The sequence below is a fragment of the Dipodomys spectabilis genome, unplaced genomic scaffold, assembly GCF_019054845.1.
Source record: "Dipodomys spectabilis isolate Male_0828 unplaced genomic scaffold, ASM1905484v1 ptg000043l, whole genome shotgun sequence".
NCBI classification, from domain to species: Eukaryota; Metazoa; Chordata; class Mammalia; order Rodentia; family Heteromyidae; genus Dipodomys; species Dipodomys spectabilis.
This window is the reverse complement of record NW_024870720.1, coordinates 30,166,119-30,189,696: the sequence shown is the minus strand read 5'-3', so window position 1 is coordinate 30,189,696 and position 23,578 is coordinate 30,166,119. Positions and strand designations below refer to the sequence as shown.

Below are 23,578 nucleotides of genomic sequence, written 5' to 3'. Positions count from 1 at the left end.
TTGTGCCTAGGCTGGCTTTGATCCGCGATCCTCAGATCTCAGCCTCCTGAGTAGCTAGGATTACAGGCGTGAGCAACCATGCCTCGCTTAATATGCAGTACTTTTCTAGGAAAAAATATTTTTAGGTCTCAATCTGAGATGTCAGGAATATCTCCTTATTTATTCCCCACTCAATCTGATGGGCAATCAGAACTTTGTCACTTTCTGGTCTCTTTAAATCCATCTAATCTATACCTTCCCCACTCACAGTTATTTTGCTTTTATTTAAAAAAATGCAGATTCTTAGCAATTTCCACATCTGCTTATTCCTTGACTCTAAAGCGACTACTCTGTTCTCTTCCCTAAACCTTTGATTCCTAGCTTTTGAAGACTATTTTTGGAATCACTGGTTTTAGAATGTGTTCATAGGCCTCTCTGGCTTTTCAGACACGGCTCTAGGCTTTGCGTATTTTCAGACTTTGGGAAGACTTCACAGATATAGGAAAAAAGTCTCCTAACTAGTGTAACCCTTTCAAAACCTAATCTGCTAACTGGGCTGATCTCTAACATCCTTCCAAAAATGTAAATTCAAACCCTAAAAGTGTTTAGAAAGAAGGGGTTTAGAATGAGGAAAGGTAACAGGTAAACGGTTTACTGGGACCTCCCTACGCTATTATTTCAAACTGTTCCATACTTTGTGATCTTCTGTTATGTTTTCTAATTGCCATGCAGGCCTTTGCCTGGGAGTTGTCCAGTGAGACCTGTGGACGTGCCGTCCTTCCTGCTTCCACAGAAGAAAGAAGCTGGAGGGCTGCTACACTACCACTACTGTGTCTGACTCTGCTTCTTACTAAGTAGTTTTTTGTTGTTGGTGGTGGTGGTCGTGGGGCTTGAACTCTGGGCTTGGGAGCTGTCCCTCAGCTCTTCAGCTCAATATGAGCACTCTACCACTTGATCCATAGGGCCATTTCTGGTTTTCTGGTGGTTTATTATAGATAAGAGTCTCACAGACTCTTCTGCTCAGGCTAGTTTTGAACCGTGATCCTCAGATCTCAGCCTCTTGAGTAGCTAGGATTATGGCATGAGCCACCAGTGCCTGGCTTACTAAATGTTTTAAATGATTGAAACCAGAGTTTTGTAATTTCTTTCCTCTATATAAAGAGGATAATGGTGCCTTCCTCACAAAACTCTGTGAAGACTGGTGAGATACTGTTTCCATAAGCTAGGGCACATAGCAGATACTAAACCAGCAAGAACAATTTGGTGTCCATCACCCATCCTGTTCCAGCGATATTCCCAGCCACCAATTAACACAGGTGAAAGGTGAGAATTGGACCTTTGTTTCCCTGGCCACACCTTTTACTGTGTAGCTACCCATGCATTAGAACTAAAAGTAGGGGTTGGGTGCTACAGTGGCAAAGAGATCTGAGGATATCAGTTAAAGTCAGCCCAAGAAGAAAGTCTGTGAAATTCTTCCCCATTAACCACCAAAAAGCCAGAAGTGAAGCTATGGTTCAAGTGGTAGAGCATTAGCCTTGGGCTAAAAAGCTCAGGGAAGGCATCTGGACCCTGAGGTCAAGCCCAGGACCAGCCCAGAAAAAAAACAAAAACCCAAACCAAAAAAGAAATCTAAAAGTAGAAAAGAAAGACATGTAGACAGTACACAAAAGCATGAGTCCTAAGGAGAAAACAGGATGTTCAGGAAGTCAAAAACAGAAAAACAAGGATGTTAATTTGCTTTACGTTTAAAAGCAAACAGTATCCAGCAGAATTTACTAAATTTAAAAACACATAGCTTATCTAAATATTGAAAAGTGTTGTTATTGTCTTGAGTCCAAATGAAAGTCACTTGTTTTAGGTATTAAGATAATAAAATACCTGCAACAAAATGAAAATATCCTTCTAATTCCTTTGGCTAAATTCCTAACTATCTCTTGTTTAAACAGTTTCATTAACCCTTAGTTCAGACTAGCAACTCATGTATACTGAATGTTCCTTATAAATGCTCAGCTTATTTATATTTTGTTAGAAATACCTTGCAAACATAGCTCTTCTAAACTTCACATGCAGGGGTCATCTTCTTCCTTTTGCAACTAGACTTGAAATAATACCAGTCAGATGGGTTTTCTGTCTCCTTCTCACTGAACCAAGCAAGCTTCCTTCCGTAATTTATGGAGTTGCAAATTGCTAATCTCTCATATGTTTCTATCCCTTAACAATAAGCAAGTTGTTTCACAGCGTGGAAAATGAACATGAATATGCACAATGCTCTGGCAGTTGTCGACTGCAGTCATTTTCCAGGCGGCCAACTGAAGGCCATACATAGGGTTGCCTTTGTTGTGAGAAAAACAATTGCTCTGAAGTTTATGGTGATACTGAAGTAGTGTGGCACTCTGCATCACTGCTGGCTCAAACACACACAAGTGGGGGTCCAAGGACCCGTCCACTCAGTCGGGTCACAACTGGAGCATTGCTTCCACATTCTGAATTTTGGAACATGTACTTTCTGTATTTTTCTAAAATTATAAAGGAAGGTAGTTATTTTTCCATAATTCTTCCTTCTAAAAGTAAGAGAAACAAAGTTTTCCTTTTGGAATAACAAGGCAAAAGTTTTTATTCTTTTTGCTCTCTCTCTCTGACACAGGGTCTTACTATGCAGCCTAAACTAGCCTACAACTCAAAATCCTCCTGCCTCAGCTCATGAATGTGAAATACAGAAATGAGACATCATGCCAGGCTAGATTAAATTCTTATTCAGCTCATTTCAAAAATAAAATTAAACATTGTAGTTTAATAAACACCTACAGCTCAAATAGTTCAGGAAATCCCGTGCACTGCATTTAATGAAGCCAGTGAGAAAGCACCCAACTCAAGGTACAAAATGCCAAAAGCTTATATACGATTGGCACAAATGGGTGTAGGTAAAATGCGAAGTATATTGAAATGGTAGCAACTATTTTCACTAAAAAATTTCAATTCCTGAAAGTTTTCTTCTCTTTTTTGTTCATCTTTTAGGTATTCATAACTTGCCTTCCCTATATTTTTTTTTCTTTCAGATGTCACTTTTTAACTTTTTAAAATTTTTAACTCAGGGATGTCCCTGACTTTTTTTTTTTTTTTTTTTTTTTTTTTTTTACTCCAGGCTAGTGCTGTTCCACTTGCTCCACAGCTCCACCACCAGCTTTTTGGTAGTTAATTTGAGGTAAGAGTTTCTTGTTCTGGAAGATCATAGCCTCTTGATTAGCTAGGATCACAAGCATAAGCTATTGGAACCTGGCTCTTTTTAAAGCAAGTGTTATTATTGTTAAGTAATTGTACAAAAGGGTTTCAATCAACAAGTCAATTTATGAGTACATGCATCATGTTTACTGTCACACTTCCCATCGTCCTCCTCCGTTCCATTGTCACATATGTACAACGAGTATTGTGATTGCATTTTTCCTCCACTCCTCTATTTGTCTGCTCCCTCCTAAGTCTCGCCCTGACATGTTTCCGCTTCTTGGTATTTATTTATTAAACTATTAATTGTTCAAAGGGTTAAACCATGGAAATGCACTCCATAATTTTACTTAATTTCATTGTGTATATATGCATACGGTCCTGTATGTATTTTCATGTATGATTACATTTTAGATCCAACTTTCACATATGAGAGAAAACATGTGGCCTTCGTTTCTCTAAGCCTGATTTACTTCATTCAATATAATCTTTTCTGGCCTCATCTATTTCCCTGCAAATAACCTATTATTCTCTGATATGTCTGTGTGTATACATGAATATGTGCAGATGCATATATACATACATATATATACACATGTATGTCACATTTTCCTGATCCATTCATTGATTTTAAGGCATCTGGGCTCTTTCCATAACTTGGCTATGGTGAATAGTGCTTCAGTGGACATGGACGTGCCTTTATTGTATCTCTTTTTCTCATCAAAAACTTTTATTTGTATGAACAGTTCCTAGCTCATGGTTTAGCTTAGAGCTTTTAGAAGACCAGAGTTTTGAGTTTGAAACATTTCTGCTATTAATCAGAAATAACCCTTTCTCAAAATGAGGGAAGGGGTAACAAGTTCAATAAGAAATGTACTCATTACCTCTGTACATCACCTTGACAATAAAATGAAATTTCAAAAAAAGAAATAATCCTTTCTATTTCCTGGCTTATCTGTTGTTGCAGTAAGCCAAAACTGAAACCAAAGTGACTTTTCCTGATGGACAGATGATAAACCGTGGAAGAAATGTCCTGAATCTTAGAGCTATCTTGCTGATTTCATACGCCTTCAGCTTAGTCCATTCTCCCAACCAAAGCCTGAAGGAAAACTCTAATTCCTAATTGTGTATAACTGAACTAGCCTAGCTGTAGAAAATAAAAGGAATGGGCATCTTCCCTTCTGCCCTAGGATTTGGTACCTCCTATTTAACGCTGATCAGGTAAAAAGAGGAGGCTGTGCCTATGCCTAAAGTCAGAGAAAAGACTGGCCCTAAGCAATCCGTAGTGAGACATGGGATTATGGGATGGCCACCTCATTTCAAGCAGCCAGTGGAGGAGCAGCAGTTTACTAAATTCTAAACAGAACATCCTATGGGTTTAGAGCAAAGCTAGAAGTACTGCTTTCTACTGTATGTCCAAACCAACACTTTACTCTGAACTGAGGTTCAAGGGAAGTGCTGGAAGAGGGAAGGGCAGGGGAATCAGCTGCTCTTTCCATCACTGACTCAGGCCAATACAAACTGCAAATTGGTACGCAGCACCTAGACACCTCACGTGACAGTTATAGCCGCAGTGGCAGATCAAGCTCGTTGGTATCAGTGTCCTCCTTCTTATATGAGCTCCTGAAGACACAGATGCTCCCATTACAGCTGGCAATCTTCTAGAGGGATGAAGCAGAACTCCAGGCCTCAGGAAGGCAAAGCTGAGTGAAGCTGTCTAGCAGGGAATTACAGCATACCAGAGAGTCCCCTTCAGCCATGATGAATACAAGATCCTTATGTACGGCTGTGTGCGTGAGACAGCATATAGGGTTTCACATGCCACTTATCTGTTTCTGTGTCAAAATCCTGGATTAGTCAGGAAGGTTTGGTAAAGAAGTCCAGTCATTCTCCTCACCCCCTAGCAAGTAGATGCTTCTATTGAGGTTAGCACCAACAGCCCCAGACACAGCCATCTCTAGCTGGGTTGCCTCTGTTCACAAATTATCACCTACTGCATAATAAATGACCACAGTGTCCTGCTATCCAGAGAGTATATGGCATCTTTCCCAGGCACAGACACCAGGGTGTACTGGAGCAGGTCTTGGGGCAAAGGTTCACACTGCTCCCAGTCAACAGTGGCATTGTTGCACTTCCACATGTGCTGTGGGATGGACCTCCCCACCCACTACAACATAAAGTTCTCCTCCATACTTGCAGGCTGCAGTCATCTGGTGGCACAAGCTGTATCGACCACTGAAGCCACAGAGTCATCCTCCACACCATGCAACGACGCAGCCAATGAGTGGCTGTGAGGTGACTCTTTCCCAATAAAGTACATGTGCATGTTTCTCCCCAATTGCTTTTAAATTAGTCCCAAGTGACTTTGCAAAAGCCTCTCTTTCTTTATTAAAAGTGATCCAGGCTTCTATTGCTTCTGTGGGACTGTGGGGCAAATGGAGAAATTCCTCTGTGCTCCCCAACTGGACCAGGTGGATCTTGGCACAGTACCTGGCCGCAGTTGGAGCTCAGGTTCACTGTATCTAGCTGCTGCATCACCTCAAGGTAGTTTCCCCTGCACGGTGTGGGCCAAAAACCAGAACATTCCTCCAAGAGAGATATCAGCTGATACATGTGTGACACCTCATAAATTCCCTGCTGCGCATCAGCAGGAAGGTTCACAGTCCCATGTAGAGATAATCAACCAGGAGGTGGAAAACAGACTCACTGACATCCTGCAGCATGATCACTGTGTGGGCCTCCTTCCAGTTAGAAGTAAACATGGACCAGAAGAAGCAGCTCGGAGCTGAGAGGCCCAGCCTATGGAGCCAAAGCTCCCAGCCGTGCACTGAAATGGTGACATCAGCAAAGATCTCGTCCTCTCGACAGTTTCATGATAGCCCTAGCCACTGGCCCTGAACGGGATGGACTTTGCAAGTGTGGTTCACAAATTATTTCTCCTCTGTTGATTCTATGGTACCAATTTCTCTCTCTTCCAGCTGTCTGTCAATGCCTCAGCATCTTAACCTTCTCTCCAACTGCTGGTAGGTACTCAAAAGCCAGGCTACATTCACCACACTGAACTCCTACCTGCTGCTATTATGTGCTCACCTGCATTCCCTCTTCTCAGGAGGGAAGCTCTGCTCCTTTATTGATTGTATCTTGATTTGCAGCCTATAGAATGGGACAAGATCTTTGCCAGCTATATGTCTGAGAGGATCTAATAACCAGAACATACAAGAGCTCAAAGAAACAAATCCCTCAAAGAATAACAGAATGGGCACAGAAGCTAAGTAGACAATTTCTCGGAAGAGAAGTTACAAACGACATTGTGGACATCCTGGCAGTAAAAAAGATGTGAATCAAAGCAACACTGAGATTCCATCTCATTTTACTCAGAAAGACTATAGTCAAGAATATCAGCAAAACAAATGCTGCTGCTGCTGCTGCTGGGCACTCATTACACTGTTGGTGGAAATGTGGACTAGTGTAGCCACTATGGAAGGCAGTTTGGAGATTCCTCAAAAAAAAAAAACCCAAAAAACAAAAAACAAACTAAACATGGAACTATCCTAAGATCAGTGATACTACTCTTTGAAATTTGTCTAAAACACTGCAACTCAGAACCCAATAAAGGCACCTGTTTCTCCTTTAACAGCAGAAACTCAGCACAGAGTGGAGCACTCTTTTGTATGTGGTATGGGTTGTTTTTGACTTTATCCCTCCTGGTGTGCTGACTTGGGAAACACAGATGACTGATAGCAGCTCTCTCAAACAAGGAGGTAAGTTGGTGGCAGCCACTGAAAACTGGCCCTTACTTCATGCACGTACTTCATATTGCACGTATCAAGGATGAAGCAGTTCTTACAAAATAAAGATATCTTATTTTCAAATGCCAGGTTGCATTAGCAGAAAATGTTTTCTACTAAAGTCCTAGAAAGAAATTATTATCTCAGAAAACAACCGCATGCAAAAACGCATTGTCCCTTTCAAACTATTTCTAAAACAGTAAAACATGCACTATTAATCAATAATGATTTTTTGGTTCATATGATTTATTTTGATTTTTTGTTGTTTTGAGAAGCTATGGCCTTACCTAGCACCTAAGTACTCCTTTAAACATAACCTGCAGGATTTTTCCATGAGGCTCCATCAAGGCCTTTATTGTTTTATAAAAAAGAACATCAAGTCCTTGCTGGGCACCGGTGGCTCAGGTCTATAATCCTAGCACTCAGGAGGCTGAGATCTGAAGATCACAGTTTGAAGCTAGTCCAGGCAACAAATTCCATGTGACTCTTATCTCCAATTAAACACCGAAAAAAACCAGACATTGAGCTGTGGTAGAACACTAGCCTTGAGCAAAAAAGCTCAGGGACAGTGTCCAGGCCCTAAGGACTGGCACAAAAAAAAGAACATCCAGTTCTGTACTACGCCAATCTGCTCAATGCAATCACATTGCTTTAAGTGCCTAACACATGTCTGGCAACCACTTCCATAAGCAATGAGTCATCTACCATTTATAAATGCAAAACTAAGTTTTGTTAAGTCATGCTGGTTTATAATAAGTGGAAATGTTATTTATATGTCATTTATAGCCTACTTTTCACTAACTTAACTGAATAAATTATCATGGATGTTAACTTTTTGCAGGGAGGCAATGTATAGTAATCAGAGACCTAGTTGCCATTGTAAATTGAGAATTATCTTTAAATTACACTGATCTCAAGCTAAAGTGTATGGTTTTTTGTTTGTTGTTGTTTTTTGTTTTTTTTGGGGGGGGGGTCCGGTCATGGGTCCTGAACTCTGGGCCTGGGCGCTGTCCCTCAGCTCTTCAGCTCAAGGCTAGCGCTCTACCACTTGAGCCACAGTGCCACTTCCGGCTTTTTTTCCCCTGCTTATGTGGTGCTGAGGAATCGAACCCAGGGCCTCATTCATGCAAGGCAAGTGCTCTACCACTGAGCCACCTTCCCAGCCCTTTTTTTTTTTTTTTTGTCGGTTGTGGGACTTGAACTCTGGGCATGGGTGCTGTCCCTCAGCTCTTCAGCAAAAAGCTAGCACTCTACCACTTGAGCCACAGCACCACTTCTGGTTTTCTGAGTGGTTTATTGGAGATAAGAGTCTCACAGGACTTCGCTGCCCAGGCTGGCTTTGAACCACGATCCTCAGATCTCAGCCTCCTGAATAGCTAGGATTACAGACGTGAACCATGGCACTCAGCTTAAAATGTATGTTTGTGTGTATATGTGTTTGTGTATGTGTGTGTTCATGTGTCTGTGTATGTATGTGGCAGGGACTCAAGTCTAGGGCTTTGCACATGCCAGGGATGTGCTTTCCATTGAGTTCTATCCCTAATCAAACAGTTTAAATTTTTTCCCAACATTTAAAATTTTTATGCTAAGTGAATAATTTGAGAGCTTTAGTAAAGCTTAACATGGAACATGGATTGCAGAATTTTTAAGTGGGAAACTAGATTTTCTGAGATATTCCTTTATGTTTAAAAGGAAACTTATTTAGAAATGTATTTAAACTTATTTAGGACAGATTTAGGAATATACAACAGAAAATAGGCCAATTAGAGAACAAGAAGGCCAACACTACTAATATGACAAAAATGCGTGTAAAACTTTTGCACTAAAGGAACGATGAAATACATAGAATTAGTAAGCAAAGAGAAAAAAAAAAAGAAAACTGGTATGGATCCTGAAGCTTGAACTCAGTATTTGTTGACTGAGGAGATGAGCAAATCTCCATATAAAGAGTAAGGCTTTCCAGGAAACTTTAGGCAGAACGTTGGAGGAAGAGTATGTTTTTGTCTGTTTTTGTATAGAAAAATAGTTACAACACAAAACCAACCTTTCTCCTAACTCTGCATAGTTATGGGTCTATTACCTGAAGACTTGAAGAATTAAAAAAAAACAAAAACCTTCCTCACATCAAATTCTGATTTACCTCTGAAGAGGTAAAAACATCACATAAAAAGAATATATATATATATGTATGTATGTATATATATATATATATATATATATATTACTATCCAAGGTAGAGCTCTTACAATTTATATATTAAATAACAGAGCTAAAGTATAAAGTAAATGCAAAAGGAATGGATATAAATACAGGATAGGCATACTTTTTCAGACATGAAATTACAAGCAAAAAGGTAACATTAAAGGCTATCTAGCATCAAATTATATACACCCTACATATGACGAGTTTAGAATTTAAAAGTCAGATGATTAAATGAATGTCTTTTGTATGTTTATAAGAAAGACAAAGGGTAAGAGAATCTGTCTTCCCAAATGAATGGCAACCAGAGGTCCACAGAAGTCCAAATATCAAAACCAGTCTCGGGGGCTGGGAAGGTAGCTTAGTGGTAGAGTGCCTAGCATGGGTGAAGCCCTGGGTTCCATTCCTCCATATAAACAGAAAAAGCTGGAAGTGGTACTGTGCCTCAAGTGGTAGACTGCTAGCCTTGAGCAAAAAGAAGCATTAGGGACAGTGCTCAGACCCTGAGTTCAAGCTCCAGGACTGGTAAAAAAAACCAAACCAAAACAAACCAAAATGAAAAACCTGTCTAGGAAAAACTACCCTAATAAGACAAGTTCCCACAGCCTGGATCTGGACATACCCTAAGTTAGCACCAGATCTGGTCATACTCTTTACATGTTTTCACATTCTTTGTTGATGAGTTTGAATTCATGGTACTACACTTTCTAGGGAGGTGTGGTACCACTTGAGCCATGCCCCCATCCTTTTTTGCTTCTGTCATTTTTTGGGACAGGGTCTCATCTATTTGTCCAGATCCTCCAATGTATGCCTCTTTCGTAGCAGGGATTATAGATGTGAATCACCTTATCTAACTTGTTCTTTTAAAACTCTGTTTTAAAACTTCTTGCTTGGGCTTTTCTCCAATTTTGATCCTTCTATCTCCCTCCTGAGTAGTTGGGATTACAAGTGTGACACTGTGTCTGGCTGTAATCATTTTCAATATTATAAGAGGACAATGAAAAGAAACAGAAACTTTTGGAAGCAAGAAAGGAACATGACTCAAAGGTGGGAAATTCCTGTTGTCATTAAAGGGTTGCTGGTGTATAAAATGTTCTTTATCTTCCACTTAAGAACTTGCTTTCAGGTTCAGCATTTCTACCCTCTCCAAGAAGAGGAAGCTAGAAGCAGCAGCAAGAGCGTTAGCAGCAGCAGTAATAAAAAAGAACATGAAGCTGAAGGGCATGGCTATAGTCTTGGCTGTGATATTCTATGCTACAGTTATTCAAGGTATGTAGTACTTTGCACTTGTCAGCCTATAAATTTCTTTTGTAACATACCTTTTCTTCCACTTTCATCCTAAAATTTTCATTTAACTTCACACATATGAAGTTACAGCTTTGGCAGAAAGCATTGAAGGCACCAGAGACGATTAGCACACAGATGCTAAACTACATCTCAGCTATCTGGCAAGAGCCCTTAGCAATATCTTCAAATAGCTGGCAAGCCTTTATAGGGATTATGTTCACTTCCTAGAAAAATCTTTTTTTTTAATTGTGAAAATACGGTACAGAGGAGTTACAATTACATGGGCAAGATAATGAGTACATTTCTTATCAAGCATTGTTGCCTCCTCCTTTGTTTCCCCTTCCCATCCCCTTCCCATCTACCCCCCACCCCACCAAAGTTGTAATGCTGGTTTTTTGACAACGACTTGTACATCTCATTGTTGCAATGGGGCCACCTGTATCCCTATTTAAACGGTTTGTTTTTGCCCTTCCCCTCCATAAATTATACCAACATCATTATACAGTAAAAGCAGGGGTTATATCGTGGGGGAGGGACATACAAAGCAACAAAGAAATCATCTTATAAATATGTTAGAAACAATCACATGAAAGAAAAACATTTGAATACTTATCTTGGGGTTCATTTCGCCTAACATCAACTTATCTGACCATTTCTGCTTGTCTCAGACATATATTAGTTATTGCAAATAAGGGAAACCATGGGACCTATGTTTCCTTGGGCCTGGCTTACTTCACTTAATATAATTTTTTCCAAGTCTTTCCATTTCCTAACAAATGGGGCAATGTCATTCTTTCTGATGGAGCCTAGAAGAATCTTAAGCATAAAATCGAGCTAAACAAGCTTCAGCTCTAATAAACCTTCTTCATGCTTCCTTTTTATTTATTTATTTTTATTTTATTTGTGGTTGTGGGGCTTGAACTCTGGGCCTGGGTGTTGGCCCACAGCTCTTCAGCTCAAGGCGAGCGTTCTACCACTTTGGGCCCCTGCACCACTTGCTGTTTACTGGTGGCTAACTGGAGATCAGAGTCTCACAGACTTTCTTGCACAGGCTGGCTTTGAACAATGATCCTCAGATCTCAGCCTCCTAAGTAGCTAGAATTACAGGTGTGAACCATCAGCACCTGGCTTCCCTTTAGTTTTTAATGGTTTGTTGACAAACTAAAGAGAAAATCTCCAACGTCTTATTTAAATCTTTTCCCAATAGCAGCAGCATGCCATACTACTGGATAAATTACTGAAATAAGTGAAACTCTTCTCACATTCATCCCTACCCCACAATGATAAACCACAACTGTGTGTTGCAATCAGGTATGTGACTAACCAACGCTAACCACTGCTATGCTCTGTTGTTATAGGCCTCCCCATGTTCAAAGGTGGGCGTTGTCTTTGCCTAGGCCCCGGAGCAAAAGCAGTGAAAGTGGCTCACATTGAGAAAGCCACCATAATCTACCCCAGTAACAGCTGTTACAAAATGGAAGTGATGTAAGTAAGTGCCAGACCCACAGTGGTGGGGGCTTGTTTGGCTGATGTTTTCCCACCGGAAGTGTAAGACTCCTTTTGCTCTTCCCTTAACAGTATTACTCTGAAAGCACAGAAAGGCCAACGCTGCCTTGACCCCAGATCAAAGCAAGCAAGCTTCATAATTAAGGTAGGCCACTGATGACTTCCATGTGAAAGCCCATTTTACCCAAGACAGATCGTTGAGAAAAAAAGAAAATAGCTACTGCAGATCCTATGCTATGCTCGTGTGTGAACACCCTGCTATTATGATAACATAATCGCATGATGACAGATGATTTTGCATGTCAGTTCGTCATTGCTGAGAAAAACCTGCCCAGTAAATAAAATTCTCATTTTCTCATTATAGCAAGTTCAAAGAAAGAATAAAGAAGAAAAACATAAAGTCCTGGAAAAGAGGATCTGAAGTCTAGAATAAGCCTTGTAATCCTAGCCACTCAGGAGGCTGAGGAAGTCTGAGATCATCATGTATGCTACAACTACAGTTTCACTCAAGTACCAAGGAGAAGAACTACTTCTTAGAAATCCCTGCATGGTAATCCTTGCAGAGGTAATTGTTTGGTGATTCTCAATAAACTGCTACCACACAGGAACGTGCTGAGGTGATTTATAGACTTTATGTACTTTCCCATAAATCATATTTTAGCGCTTTTTTTTTGGTGAAAGGAGAAAACTTTTTTTTTTTGGTCAGTCGTGGGGCTTGAACTCTGGGCCTGAGCGCTGTCCCTCAGCTCTTCAGCTCAAGGCTAGCGCTCTACCACTTGAGCTACAGCGCCACTTCCCATATTTTAGCATTTTTAAGTTATTCCAAGAAAGAAACAATTTCCAATAAAAGCCTAAAGAAAACTGAATAATGATCCAAAATATGAAATTATATATACTAAAGTATATCTCAAGTTTTCTCCTCCTAAAGGTGGCCAATGATGAATGAACCAAAGTTAAAACTAGATGCCTTTTGAAAGTTGTGATTAAAAATAAAAAAACATTATTCATAGATTCTAATTATTTTCTTTAAACATCTGATATATCAAGGGAAGGGAGAAAATGCCACACTTCTTGGAAACACATTTACTTTTATAGTGTGCTCACATTTTCTCTTTTTCCACAAAAATGAAAACTGTCACATTTGTCAAATGTGATATTCAGAAACACAATGCTCTATTTCAAGGTAATTCTTTACTATTGTATGTACAATTCCAAAATAGAATATTACTATTTTTCTACCCTCTAGCTCTCTTTAACATGACCATATTCTTGTGATTATCACTTCTGATTTAATCCATCCCTTCCCCCTCCCACAGCTGTTCACAAGTTCCAGAAAACAAAATCATCTAAACTGCTTTCAATACATATCATTACATCAACAAATACATCCTATCTATTTATACACACCTGGTCCATCCAACACTTTTAAAAAGTTAAGTAACGATTTAGAATCTCTCTCCAGTTATATTCAGCATCTGTCCAGGTGATTTTTACCTCAAAACAAATCTAAATTATGGTAAATGTCTCCAATTCATCCCTCTTTCTCCCATGTCCAAAGTTACTGCTTGAGTTTGGACTCAGTCTCCTCTTAACCAGACACTGTTAAGAGCATCCTTATTCTCTCTGCCTCAGTTTCCACCCTCCAACACCCCTCCAATGCAAGATTTAACAGATTGCTTGACCAAGCTTCAGTCAGGTTTCTTTGAACCTTTTTTCAACTAGGCCTCAACTTTTGTGCCCATCTTTGTAAAATCTAATTTTGGGGGGTTTGTTGTTGTTGTTGTTTGCCAGTCCTGGGTCTTAAAGTCAGAGACTGGGCACTGTCTCTGAGCTGCTTTTGCTCAAGGCTAGCACACTACTACTTGAATCACAGCACCACTTCTGGCTTTTTCTGTTTATGTGGTACTGAGGAATTGAACCCGGGCTTCATGCATGCTAGGCAAGCACTCTACCATTAAGCCACATTCCCAGCCCCAAAATCTAGTTTTATTTTCTGCCAGTTTCAGCAAGAATCTCTTATTTTCTGATCAACATTGATGTCAAAATCCTCATTCTGAGCCGGGCACTGGTGGCTCATGCCTGTAATCCTAGCTACCAGGAGGCTGAGATCTGAGGATCGTGGTTCAAAGCCAGCCCGGACAGGAAAGTCTGTGAGAGGGGCTGGGAAGGTGGCTCAGTGGTAGAGTGCTTGCCTTGCAAGCATGAGGCCCTGGGTTCGATTCCTCAGCACCACATAAGCAAAAAGAAAAAAGCCGGAAGTGGTGCTGTGGCTCAAGTGGTAGAGTGCTAGCCTTGAGCTGAAGAGCTGAGGGACAGCACCCAAGCCCAGAGTTCAGGCCCCACAACTGGACACAAAAAAAAAAAAAAAAAGAAAGTCTGTGAGACTCTTATCTCCAATAAACCACTAGAAAACCAGAAGTGGCGCTGTGGCTTAAGTGGTAGAGTGCTTGCCTTGAGCTGAAGAGCACAAGGACAGCGCCCAAGCTCAGAGTTCAAGCCTCACAACTGAAAGAAAAAAAAAATCCTCATCATGCTTCTTTATCCAGGTGATACCAGGACACACTGGCATGCCTTCAGCCAGTCTTAATTGGTTACTTAGGAAGAAATCACCCTAGCACTTCAGCAGGTTTCTATCCACCAAACCCTACCACCACCTGTTCCTTGACTATAATTACCCATTTGTACCCATTTGTCCATAATGTATCTAAAATTTAGAACATTTCTTTACTAAGTCCTCTCTTTCCATGCTGAAATAGTTCCTGAATTAAATCTGTTCTTACCTACCTAACATGGCAAAAAAGGGCACGTTTTAAAATGTATACACATAGAAACTGGTCCAGTTCACCCACATGTGACTACAAGAGTTGCCATCCACCTTGTCCGCACCCATTTCTGCCCTCTGCTCGGGCTGGCAAATGACACGAGACAAGTGTAACTCACAAGTGTGCAAGCTGATACTACCACATACTGTCAGCAAAGGGAGCGTTTTGAGAGCTGCATCAAAACTAAGAAGAGGAAGCTTTGCCCTTCTCTCTCATACTTTTTTGAATACCCTGATCCACAGAGGGGATTCCCAGTATACACAAATCACTGAAGCCCTCCTGTTCACAATTTAGGAAAATTCTTTTAAGCATATTGGTTTCCCAGAAAGCATTTTTTTCTGGGTCTGTATTCACAAGCCTTTTGAACTTGTTTGGTTTGGCCTAATGCCCTGCCTGTCAGCTTAATGATAAATCAAAGGCCAATAGAAACTGAAACTGAACTGATAGTTCCTTAACTCTCATATTCTTTCAAAACTAGACTAAGGATCAAGGAATACCAGGACAGGAAATTCATGAAAAGCTTTGCATAAATGGAGAGAAATGTAAACTTTAAGAATAGTTATCGGGCTGGGAAGGTGGCTCAGTGGTAGAGCACTTGCCTTGCATGCATGAGACCCTGGGTTCGATTCCTCAGCACCACATAAGCAGAAAAAGCCAGAAGTGGCACTGTGGCTCAAGTGGTAGAGCGCTAGCCTTGAACTGAAGAGCTGAGAGACAGCGCCCAGGCCCAGAGTTCAGGCCCCACGACCGGACCCCTCCCCCCCAAAAGAACAGTTATCATTTAGTTTTTATTTAAATAGTGCAGTATTGACTGTGGATGAAAAAGTAATAGTAGGTCTACTGTTGTCTTGGGAAGTTTGATTTTCTTCTGAGTTATTTCCCATGTTGATCTGCTCTCCTGAGCAAACTCCTCAAAAATATAAAGATTGTTGATTTTGATTCAATTCTCCCCAGACAATGAATAGACTAATTCATCTTCCCTTTTCTGATCCTGGAAAGGCAGTGAGTTGTATACAAGAGCAGATCATCTTAGTCACTGGCAGAGTTCTCATTATAAATGAATAAACTGCCTAGTTTATATTTTAGGTTTTCACAGATTTAATAAAATGAATATAATGAACAACTCTGTACATATGCTTACTCTTGAGCACAGAGGAACATGGACTTTCTGAACTTGTAAAGCTTGAAGTTCAGATACTACATAATCCTAGCAAGGTATTACAGGACTCTACCAGCTTTCCTAGCAGATTGGTTGGCTTTCCTCCATACTATTTTTCATGGCATTGATGACTGGCATATACTTTCTCCTCCTGGCTACTTTCTCAGTACAGTACACAATAAAGGTTCTTCTGAATCCTTTTTCTCTCTGAAATCTCTTCTTAATACTAGTGGCCTTTATGAGTATGCTCTCTTCTAAGCCTCTGTATTAGTAATTTCCTGAAATGTTTCATGTATTTTAGACTTCCAAATTAGAATGCAAGTCCATCAAGGACACTAGATCTTATCCCTACTGATATTTCTGGGAGTACCTCCATTCTCTGTACAAAGTAGAGACAATTTTCCTTCTTCTAACACTATCCACAGCAGATGAGTATATGCAATGAGGAGGTTTGCATTCCCTCAGTTAGCCAACACATGATCACAGATACTGACAATGAGTAATGAAGGAACTTTCAATGACACAACACCTTGTATATTCACACCAGAATCCTTTAAATGAAGAGTCTAGCTTACGAGATGAGAATACCCATACTGACAGCATCTACCTAAATCTATGCTAACTTCTGAGCAATGAAAGTCTTTTTTAGTTAAGCTTGGTTCCTAAGTCTAGGGAAAGTAATACCCATATCTAAATATGAAAATCTTATGGCCCAATACAAATTTGTTTTGGTTTTTTGTTTGTTTGTTTGTTTTTTGGTCAGTCATGGGGCTGGAACTCTGGGGCTGAACTCTGGGCACTGTCCCTCAGCTCTTCAGCTCAAGGCTAGCACTCTACCACTTGAGCCACAACACCACTTCCAGCGTTTTCTGCTTATGTGGTGCTGAGGAATCGAACCCAGGATACAAGGCAAGCACTCTACCACTGAGTCACCTTAACAGCCCCTACAAATGCTTTTTGAAGAAGCACAACTCTGTAAATTTGGACTCATTCGTCCATCCATCTATCTATTCATCTAATAGTGGCTGAATGCCTCCCAAATGCCAGGTTATGTTCTACTTGCTAGGGATACAGCTTATATTCTAGTGAGATTTGAGAATCACAATTCAGAACTAGCCCGGGCAGACAAAACCACAAGATTCTCTACAGTTAAACAGCACAAGGATGGAAGTGAAGGTATGGCTCAAGTGGTTTGAGTACTAGCCATGAGCAAGAAAGCTGTTTTAAAAATGCTGTAAGTGACTGGATGCAGGTGGCTCACGCCTGTAATCCTAGCTACTCAGGAGGCTGAGATCTGAGGATCATGGTTCAAAGCCAGCCCAGGCAGGTAAGGTCTGTAAAACTCTTCTCTCTGATTAACCACCAAAAATCCAGAAGTGGAGGCAGAGTGCTAGCCTTGAACAAAAAAGCTCAGGGACAGTACCCAAACCCTGAGTTCAAGCCCCAGGACCAGTCAAAAACAAAAACAAAAGCAAAACAGTAAGTGAGCAAATGTCTGTATGATTGCTTACTGGTGACACATATATGAATATCTATAATATGTGTTGGTAACATATATGGATTTTTTCCCCTATTTTAGCATGAATCTCATTGTCAGACAGATATACCTTAAACTTTTTCTAGGTGCTACATTCCCAAAGCCCCCAAATAACCATAACAATGACTTTGGTCAATTAAATCAGAAATCCAAATGAAGAACATTTTCAGCTACATTAACAAAGTGCTTGAAAACATAGACTAAAAAGCTAGAGTTCCAGAGTGATTGTAACCAAATCAGTGTTCATATCACAAGGCACTTGAAACCTGTCTGAGAGGTAGATAATACTAAGTAATATTTTATTTAAAATATTAATTTGAAATTTTTATAAAATTTGATTAAAATATTAACATTAATTAGAATATTAATTTTAAAATTGAATGAGGACATATTTTCTTCTTAATATAAGTTTTTTAGTTGATTGAACCAAGTATATGCCCCAAATCTCCTTTTTTCTTTGCCATAAAGACCATATCTTGGGGCTTAGTGTAGAGTGCTTGCCTAGCATACATTAAGCCCAGGGTTCGATTCCTCAGTATCACATAAACAGAAAAAGCTGGAAGTGGTGCAGTGCTGTGGCTCAAGTGGGTAAGTGTTAGCCTCGAGCAAAAGAAGCTCAGGGAGAGTGCCCAGGCCCAGAGTTCAAGCCCCAGGACTGACAAATATAAAAGACTACATCTTGACTGAGAACTTAGATATAAGTAAGATATCTTTTGAATATTCAATGCTGAACTGTTCAGAATTTTTTCCACTTATGATGTTGGAGTTATTTCTAAAATATTTTGGCATCTTTATTCATAGCTTTTATTCTGCATAAACAACTATGAGAAGACCCCCCCGCCCCATTTCCTCATCATGTCTTAAACGATTCCCTCAGCAGAAGCAAAATCTTTGTGGGTTCTGTCAGACTATTCATTTCCCTTCCTTCCAGCTTCCCACTGCTAAGCCCATTACCTCACACAAGTGAAAGCTGAGCTTTGGTCTTCCAGTTCCTGGAATAGATTAACCTAAGATTTAGCACTCAAACAACTTCCATTTTCCTCTGGCAGCCAGTCATTGATAGCAAAACTGCATTTGAGATTTCAGCTTTTGTATGCACAGGATTTGCAAGAGAGAGCTTCATTCTTGGCCCCTGACATTAAGTTTTAGACCCCTACATACCCTGTTCACTAGTCTGAGCCTACAATAGAATCACTGTCATTCCTACCTTGTTGTAGCCTACCTGACATGAAAGACTTGCCTTATAATTTTCTAGGTTCCAAATATTAACAATCTGAGCCACTGTATCACAGGTAAGGCCTGAATTTTGAAGAGTTTCATCTTAGATGGCCTATTGCCACTGGCTTGCAAAGACCATAACCAAGGACTACTGCCAAGTATAACAAATGTTCCATGATTCGGGTACTATGCCATCTACTATAATAATCAGCTATGGACTACCTAGTGCTAAGAAATGAAATTCTGTCCCTATTCATCATCCAGGTGAAATTGTGCTAATTTAACACTGTTGGCTTTCAACAGCTGACAAATTTTTTCTTTTGCTCTATATTGAACAGTCTCCTGGAATTAAGCTCTGTATTAAATAAACCCATTTCTTTTATGTCTCAAGCTGTTTTCCCAAAGTGTGTATGTATTTATAACTCCTTTTAAATTTATGTCCTCAAAAAGTATGCAGATTTTTGTTTTTGCAATAACCGTTTCATAGCAACAAGTACTTTTCTCATACCATTCTAGATGTCATCTTATGTAGTTTTCATCCCAGGACTTACTCTAAGACATAAAATTTATTTTCACACACCAGAAATCAGATATCTAAAATGGGCAGTGTTTTCTCTCAAGATAGTTTTGCTAAAGGCCATGTACTTATTCTAATGTTGCTGCTATGTATGGTCAAACCAAAGCATTTATGGAATCTTTGAAAATTTCTAGCTCTGGGCTAGGAAGGTGGCTCAGTGGTAGAGTGCTTGCCTTGCATACATGAGGCCCTGGGTTTGATTCCTCAGCACCACATAAGCAAAAAGAAAAAAGTCGGAAGTGGCGCTGTGGCTCAAGTGGTAGAGCGCTAGCCTTGAGCTGAATTGCTGAGGGACAGTTCCCAGGCCCAGAGTTCAGGCCCCAAGACAGGACACCCCCCCCAAAAAAAAAAGAAAGAAAGAAAAAGAAAATTTCTAGTTCTGAATCTTGACTTCTTCAAAGAAGACCAACCCTATTGCTTTACAGCACTTAATGAAGAGCACTGCCCAGCTACATCATCTCTCCTAAACATCACATACACCTTGCTGTTACCTACAATAAATGAGACACAGCCTCTGAAAACAATCAAAATAGTATTGAAAAAATGCATCATAGTACAAGTAAATACATGACAACTTTGTATAACCCAATAAAATGAGTATGTGAATAGCAACTTACTCATTTTATCCACTTACTTTATCCATCTATAAAATAAAATGGATTTTTTCAACTGTAGGTGCAAATAGCAATGTATGAAACCTCTGAATCCTAAAGACTAAACAATGTAAAATATACCTATGCTTATCTTACTGCTGCAAATTAAGATGGATGCAAAACACAGTATTAAGACATACTCATGTTTAAACTGTATTTAGGATTATGACTTAAAAATTAACTTGGTATTTTATGGGAGATGAAGAATAAAAATTTAAAGTTCCATTTAAAAAGCCATGTACATATGCAATAAAATTCTGATTTTCAAGAAATCATTCATGGTTTTGAAAGTGAAACTTACTCATTGAAGAAAAGAAGAAGGAAGCAGAGGGAATTTCCATAACTCAAAGAACACAATAAAAAAGTTTGATTTTGCAACATGAGACTTCCCAATAGTGGCAGGATTTGCTGACTCAACTGTAATATTATCCAATCATAGCTAGGGAGGGAAAGTGCTTTTGCAGATAAATACTGCATAGTAGCTCAGTGTTTTGTAAGGCACGTTCTGAAGCCTAACACAGAGGAACCTCACATCTCAGCACCATGTACCGGACTAGCATTCTTCTTTGCTGCCTTATCATTCTGACTCTAAATGGGATTCAAGGTAAGAAACATCAAAAGATAGTTAATTTATAAAATCAGAAATCTGTCTGGGTACAAATTCTAAAAATATAGAAATAATGTATTTGTGACCTACACTGTGTTTCTATAAATGACAGGGAAATAAGTAGAAGTTCTCTTTGGTCATAGTTCATATGAATGGCTGAAATGAGAGAAACAAGTACAATGAGAGAGAGAAAGAAGGGGAAAAGGAATAAAAATTAGGTTAGAGAACAAAAATTGGAGGGAAGAAGGAGAGGATAAGAAACTGATACTTCCTTACCTAAGCTTAATAATATAAACCGCACACAGGGGAGGGTATCACAAGCAAGTTGCAATTCCCTTCTTCCAGATCATCAGCCATTAAATTGTTCAGACCTGTGACACAAGGGATTTAAGAGACTATGTGACAATATGAGATATAGACTCTAAGTTCTACTCAGGCTACATTAAATGCCTAGAAAGAAGCACTGTGCTAACCTTCTCTGCTCTGCCTGTCTTCCTGCAGGAATTCCTCTCTCTAGAACGATACGCTGCAGCTGCATCAAGATCAGCAGTCGACCTGTTACTCCAAAGTCCTTAGACAAGCTTGAAATTATTCCTAAAAGTAAATCTTGTGAACAAGTTGAGGTCATGTAAGTAAACACCAATCTGATGACCACTTCTCCAGCTGTACTGATATATTAATCACAAAAGATCAATAAAGGGTTTGCGATGATTCTAAAATAACGTATAACAAACAAATATCTAGGGTAAAAAGTGTCTGACTTGGGAACTGTGTAGTGCATGTTGTTTGATTGTCCCCACATTATTCTAAATATTTTTACCATTTACTTCTACAGTGCTACTATGAAAAATGGAGAAAAAATATGCTTGAACCCAGAATCCAAGGTCATCAAGAAATTACTGAAAAATGTTACCAAAGAAAGGTAGGTCTGCTGCTTCCAAAACTGCTTTTTAGGAAATGGCAATCATGGGAAGTTAGAAATACCAGCCTTTGCTATGGGATCCTTAAACATATGTCACCATAAAGCCCTTTTCTAACTCCATTTACACACACACACACACACACACACACACACACACACCCTAGAGTGCTGTTGTGTGGAACTTGTTTAAAGGAGGGGCAAAGAACCTCAACCTTGAAATAGAACTACAACTATCCAAGCAACACTGCCAAATTTCCCCCAACCTTGTTTGGTCTTAAAAAAAAAAAAAAAAAAAAAACACAACAGGGGACCGGGAAGGTGGCTCAGTGGTAGAGCACTTGCCTTGCATGCATGAGGCCCTGGGTTCGATTCCTCAGCACCACATAAGCAGAAAAAAAAGAAAGCCAGAAGTGGCGCTGTGGCTCAAGTGGTAGAGTGCTAGCCTTGAGCTGAAGAGCTGAGGGACAGCGCCCAGGCCCAGAGTTCAGGCCCCACGACTGGACCCCAAAAGCAAACAAACAAAAAACCCAGCTCCTTCAGTTCATGTAGGATGACTGTGTAGTGGCAGGAAAACTCACCAAACCTTTTACCTTATGATCTATGGGTTACCCTATAAACTCAGTATGTTTTAAGTAGAAACAAGACTGAAACAAGAGTCTTTGATTCTCAACATATACACTTTCTCTTTCTACAGGTCTAAAAGATCTCCTTAAAATGAGAGAAGCAAGTCACTGCAGTGCTGATACCTCAGAGAGGACCTCAGAGAGGCTGCTTCTCCCATGACTACCCTGCGTAGAATGGATGCCAAAACCTAATTGTCCCTGGTTTGCAGTTCTCCTAAAAGATGACCATCCACACTCACCAAATTAGCTGCTACTACTCTTGTAGGAAAGCAGATGGTTCATCATCTTGAACAAGTCCAGTAGTAACTCTATCACTCCATAAGCTATGCTGAAGTGCAATATTCTGAGCAAATGTGCCAAGTCCTGACACTCTCCTTACTTCGAAGAGTTGCTAAAGAATTGTGTTCTCCTCTGGGTTTATCAGAGTTATTCAACTCTCAAATAAAACTAAGAGGTATGCAACCCAAGTAATAATGCAACTGCTTTTAAAAAATACTTCATTGGCTTCTACTGGATCCTTCCAGGGAACCCATGTTCTTCCAGTGGTTATAGACAGGTAATTCTAAACACATACAGGAAGCTAGAAGTGTGTGGAGATGTACATAGAAATATTCAGTGAAAGACTGTACACAGTAGAATTCTTAGCTCTATTTTTCTTACATTATTTTCATTGTATTTAAACTAATCTGTGTAATTAAGTTATATGCAAGTAACTGAAGAAGTTTTAAAATCTAGATCCAGTTTTAAATATTGAGACAAATGTGCTGAACAGTTTTCAAAAAATGTGTGCAAAGTTGTAATGGCAGCCATATTGAGTGCATTCACTTTATGATTCTGTACATACTATTTATGTATTTTGTGTATTAACAATATACTTTGATCTAAAATTTAACAAAAATAAACTGAAATTAAAACTTAAAAATGTGTGCAGATATTAAGAAGGAACACGTAAATATTGAAAGGTCAAAAAAGTAATAAAGTAATTATTAATTAAGATGGGGTATCTTGTGTTATTTGACAGAGGCATTTACTTCCTAGATTGGAGTGTCAATGTCCTGGAGAAGTTGGAATGGGTAGAGGACAACTGAGCTGGAGAACTGCCATACTCCTTCTGACTCCAGTCTCCTGGAAGGCCCCTCATATAAAATTCCTACCTGATTGATGTGGTATTAGGGAACTTGTTATGATCATCCAACTCTATAGCCAAGTTTCTAGAAGACACCTCCATCTGAGTATTCCAAAACAACTTCAAATTCCAAAATGCTTTAAACTCCTTTCTCTTCCTTAGATCTGTTTCTTCTCCTCTAGTTTATTTCCTAGTGTTAATGCATCATCCTCCATTCAGTTCCCCAACATGAAGCCATTCTGCACTACTACTCCCTTACCTCCACAACAGTTATTGGGAAGACATCTGTAATACAACTAGTTGGCAAACTTTTAGTGCCTAGAATATATATATATATATTCCAATAAATTAAATAT

The 23,578-nt window shown here is 39.6% G+C and overlaps 2 protein-coding genes and 1 pseudogene across 3 annotated transcripts; 2 read left to right on the top strand and 1 right to left on the bottom strand.

Annotated features, from left to right (window-relative positions):
- The first annotated feature begins 3,144 nt into the window (after nt 1–3,144).
- On the top strand, nt 3,145–12,567 carry Cxcl11 (C-X-C motif chemokine ligand 11). 2 transcript variants are annotated; one of them, XM_042678290.1, is made up of 5 exons: nt 3,145–3,181; nt 10,312–10,454; nt 11,831–11,957; nt 12,051–12,123; nt 12,343–12,567. In XM_042678290.1, exons 2-5 carry the CDS (start codon nt 10,394–10,396, stop codon nt 12,397–12,399), a joined length of 318 nt encoding a protein of 105 aa, XP_042534224.1. In that variant the 5' UTR covers nt 3,145–3,181; nt 10,312–10,393; the 3' UTR covers nt 12,400–12,567. The 2 variants fall into 2 exon arrangements, with proteins under 2 accessions (XP_042534224.1, XP_042534223.1); XM_042678289.1 differs by lacking the exon at nt 3,145–3,181 and adding an exon at nt 6,904–6,959.
- On the bottom strand, nt 4,705–6,507 carry LOC122106607 (annotated as a pseudogene).
- Nucleotides 12,568–20,443: 7,876 nt separating the features above from the next.
- Cxcl10 (C-X-C motif chemokine ligand 10) lies at nt 20,444–23,090 on the top strand. The gene is made up of 4 exons (XM_042678218.1): nt 20,444–20,548; nt 21,053–21,179; nt 21,387–21,473; nt 22,168–23,090. Exons 1-4 carry the CDS (start codon nt 20,488–20,490, stop codon nt 22,184–22,186), a joined length of 294 nt encoding a protein of 97 aa, XP_042534152.1. The 5' UTR covers nt 20,444–20,487; the 3' UTR covers nt 22,187–23,090.
- Nucleotides 23,091–23,578: the final 488 nt, after the last annotated feature.

Bases quoted from the DNA above. Each gene is read 5' to 3' on its own strand.
- Cxcl11 (XM_042678290.1), top strand. From the start codon at position 10,394: ATGAAGCTGAAGGGCATGGCTATAGTCTTGGCTGTGATATTCTATGCT. The intron at 10,455-11,830 runs GTATGTAGTACT...CTGTTGTTATAG, and splicing joins CTATGCTACAGTTATTCAAG to GCCTCCCCATGTTCAAAGGT. The intron at 12,124-12,342 runs GTAGGCCACTGA...TTCTCATTATAG, and splicing joins AAGCAAGCTTCATAATTAAG to CAAGTTCAAAGAAAGAATAA.
- Cxcl10 (XM_042678218.1), top strand. From the start codon at position 20,488: ATGTACCGGACTAGCATTCTTCTTTGCTGCCTTATCATTCTGACTCTA. The intron at 20,549-21,052 runs GTAAGAAACATC...GTCTTCCTGCAG, and splicing joins GACTCTAAATGGGATTCAAG to GAATTCCTCTCTCTAGAACG. The intron at 21,180-21,386 runs GTAAGTAAACAC...TTACTTCTACAG, and splicing joins TGTGAACAAGTTGAGGTCAT to TGCTACTATGAAAAATGGAG.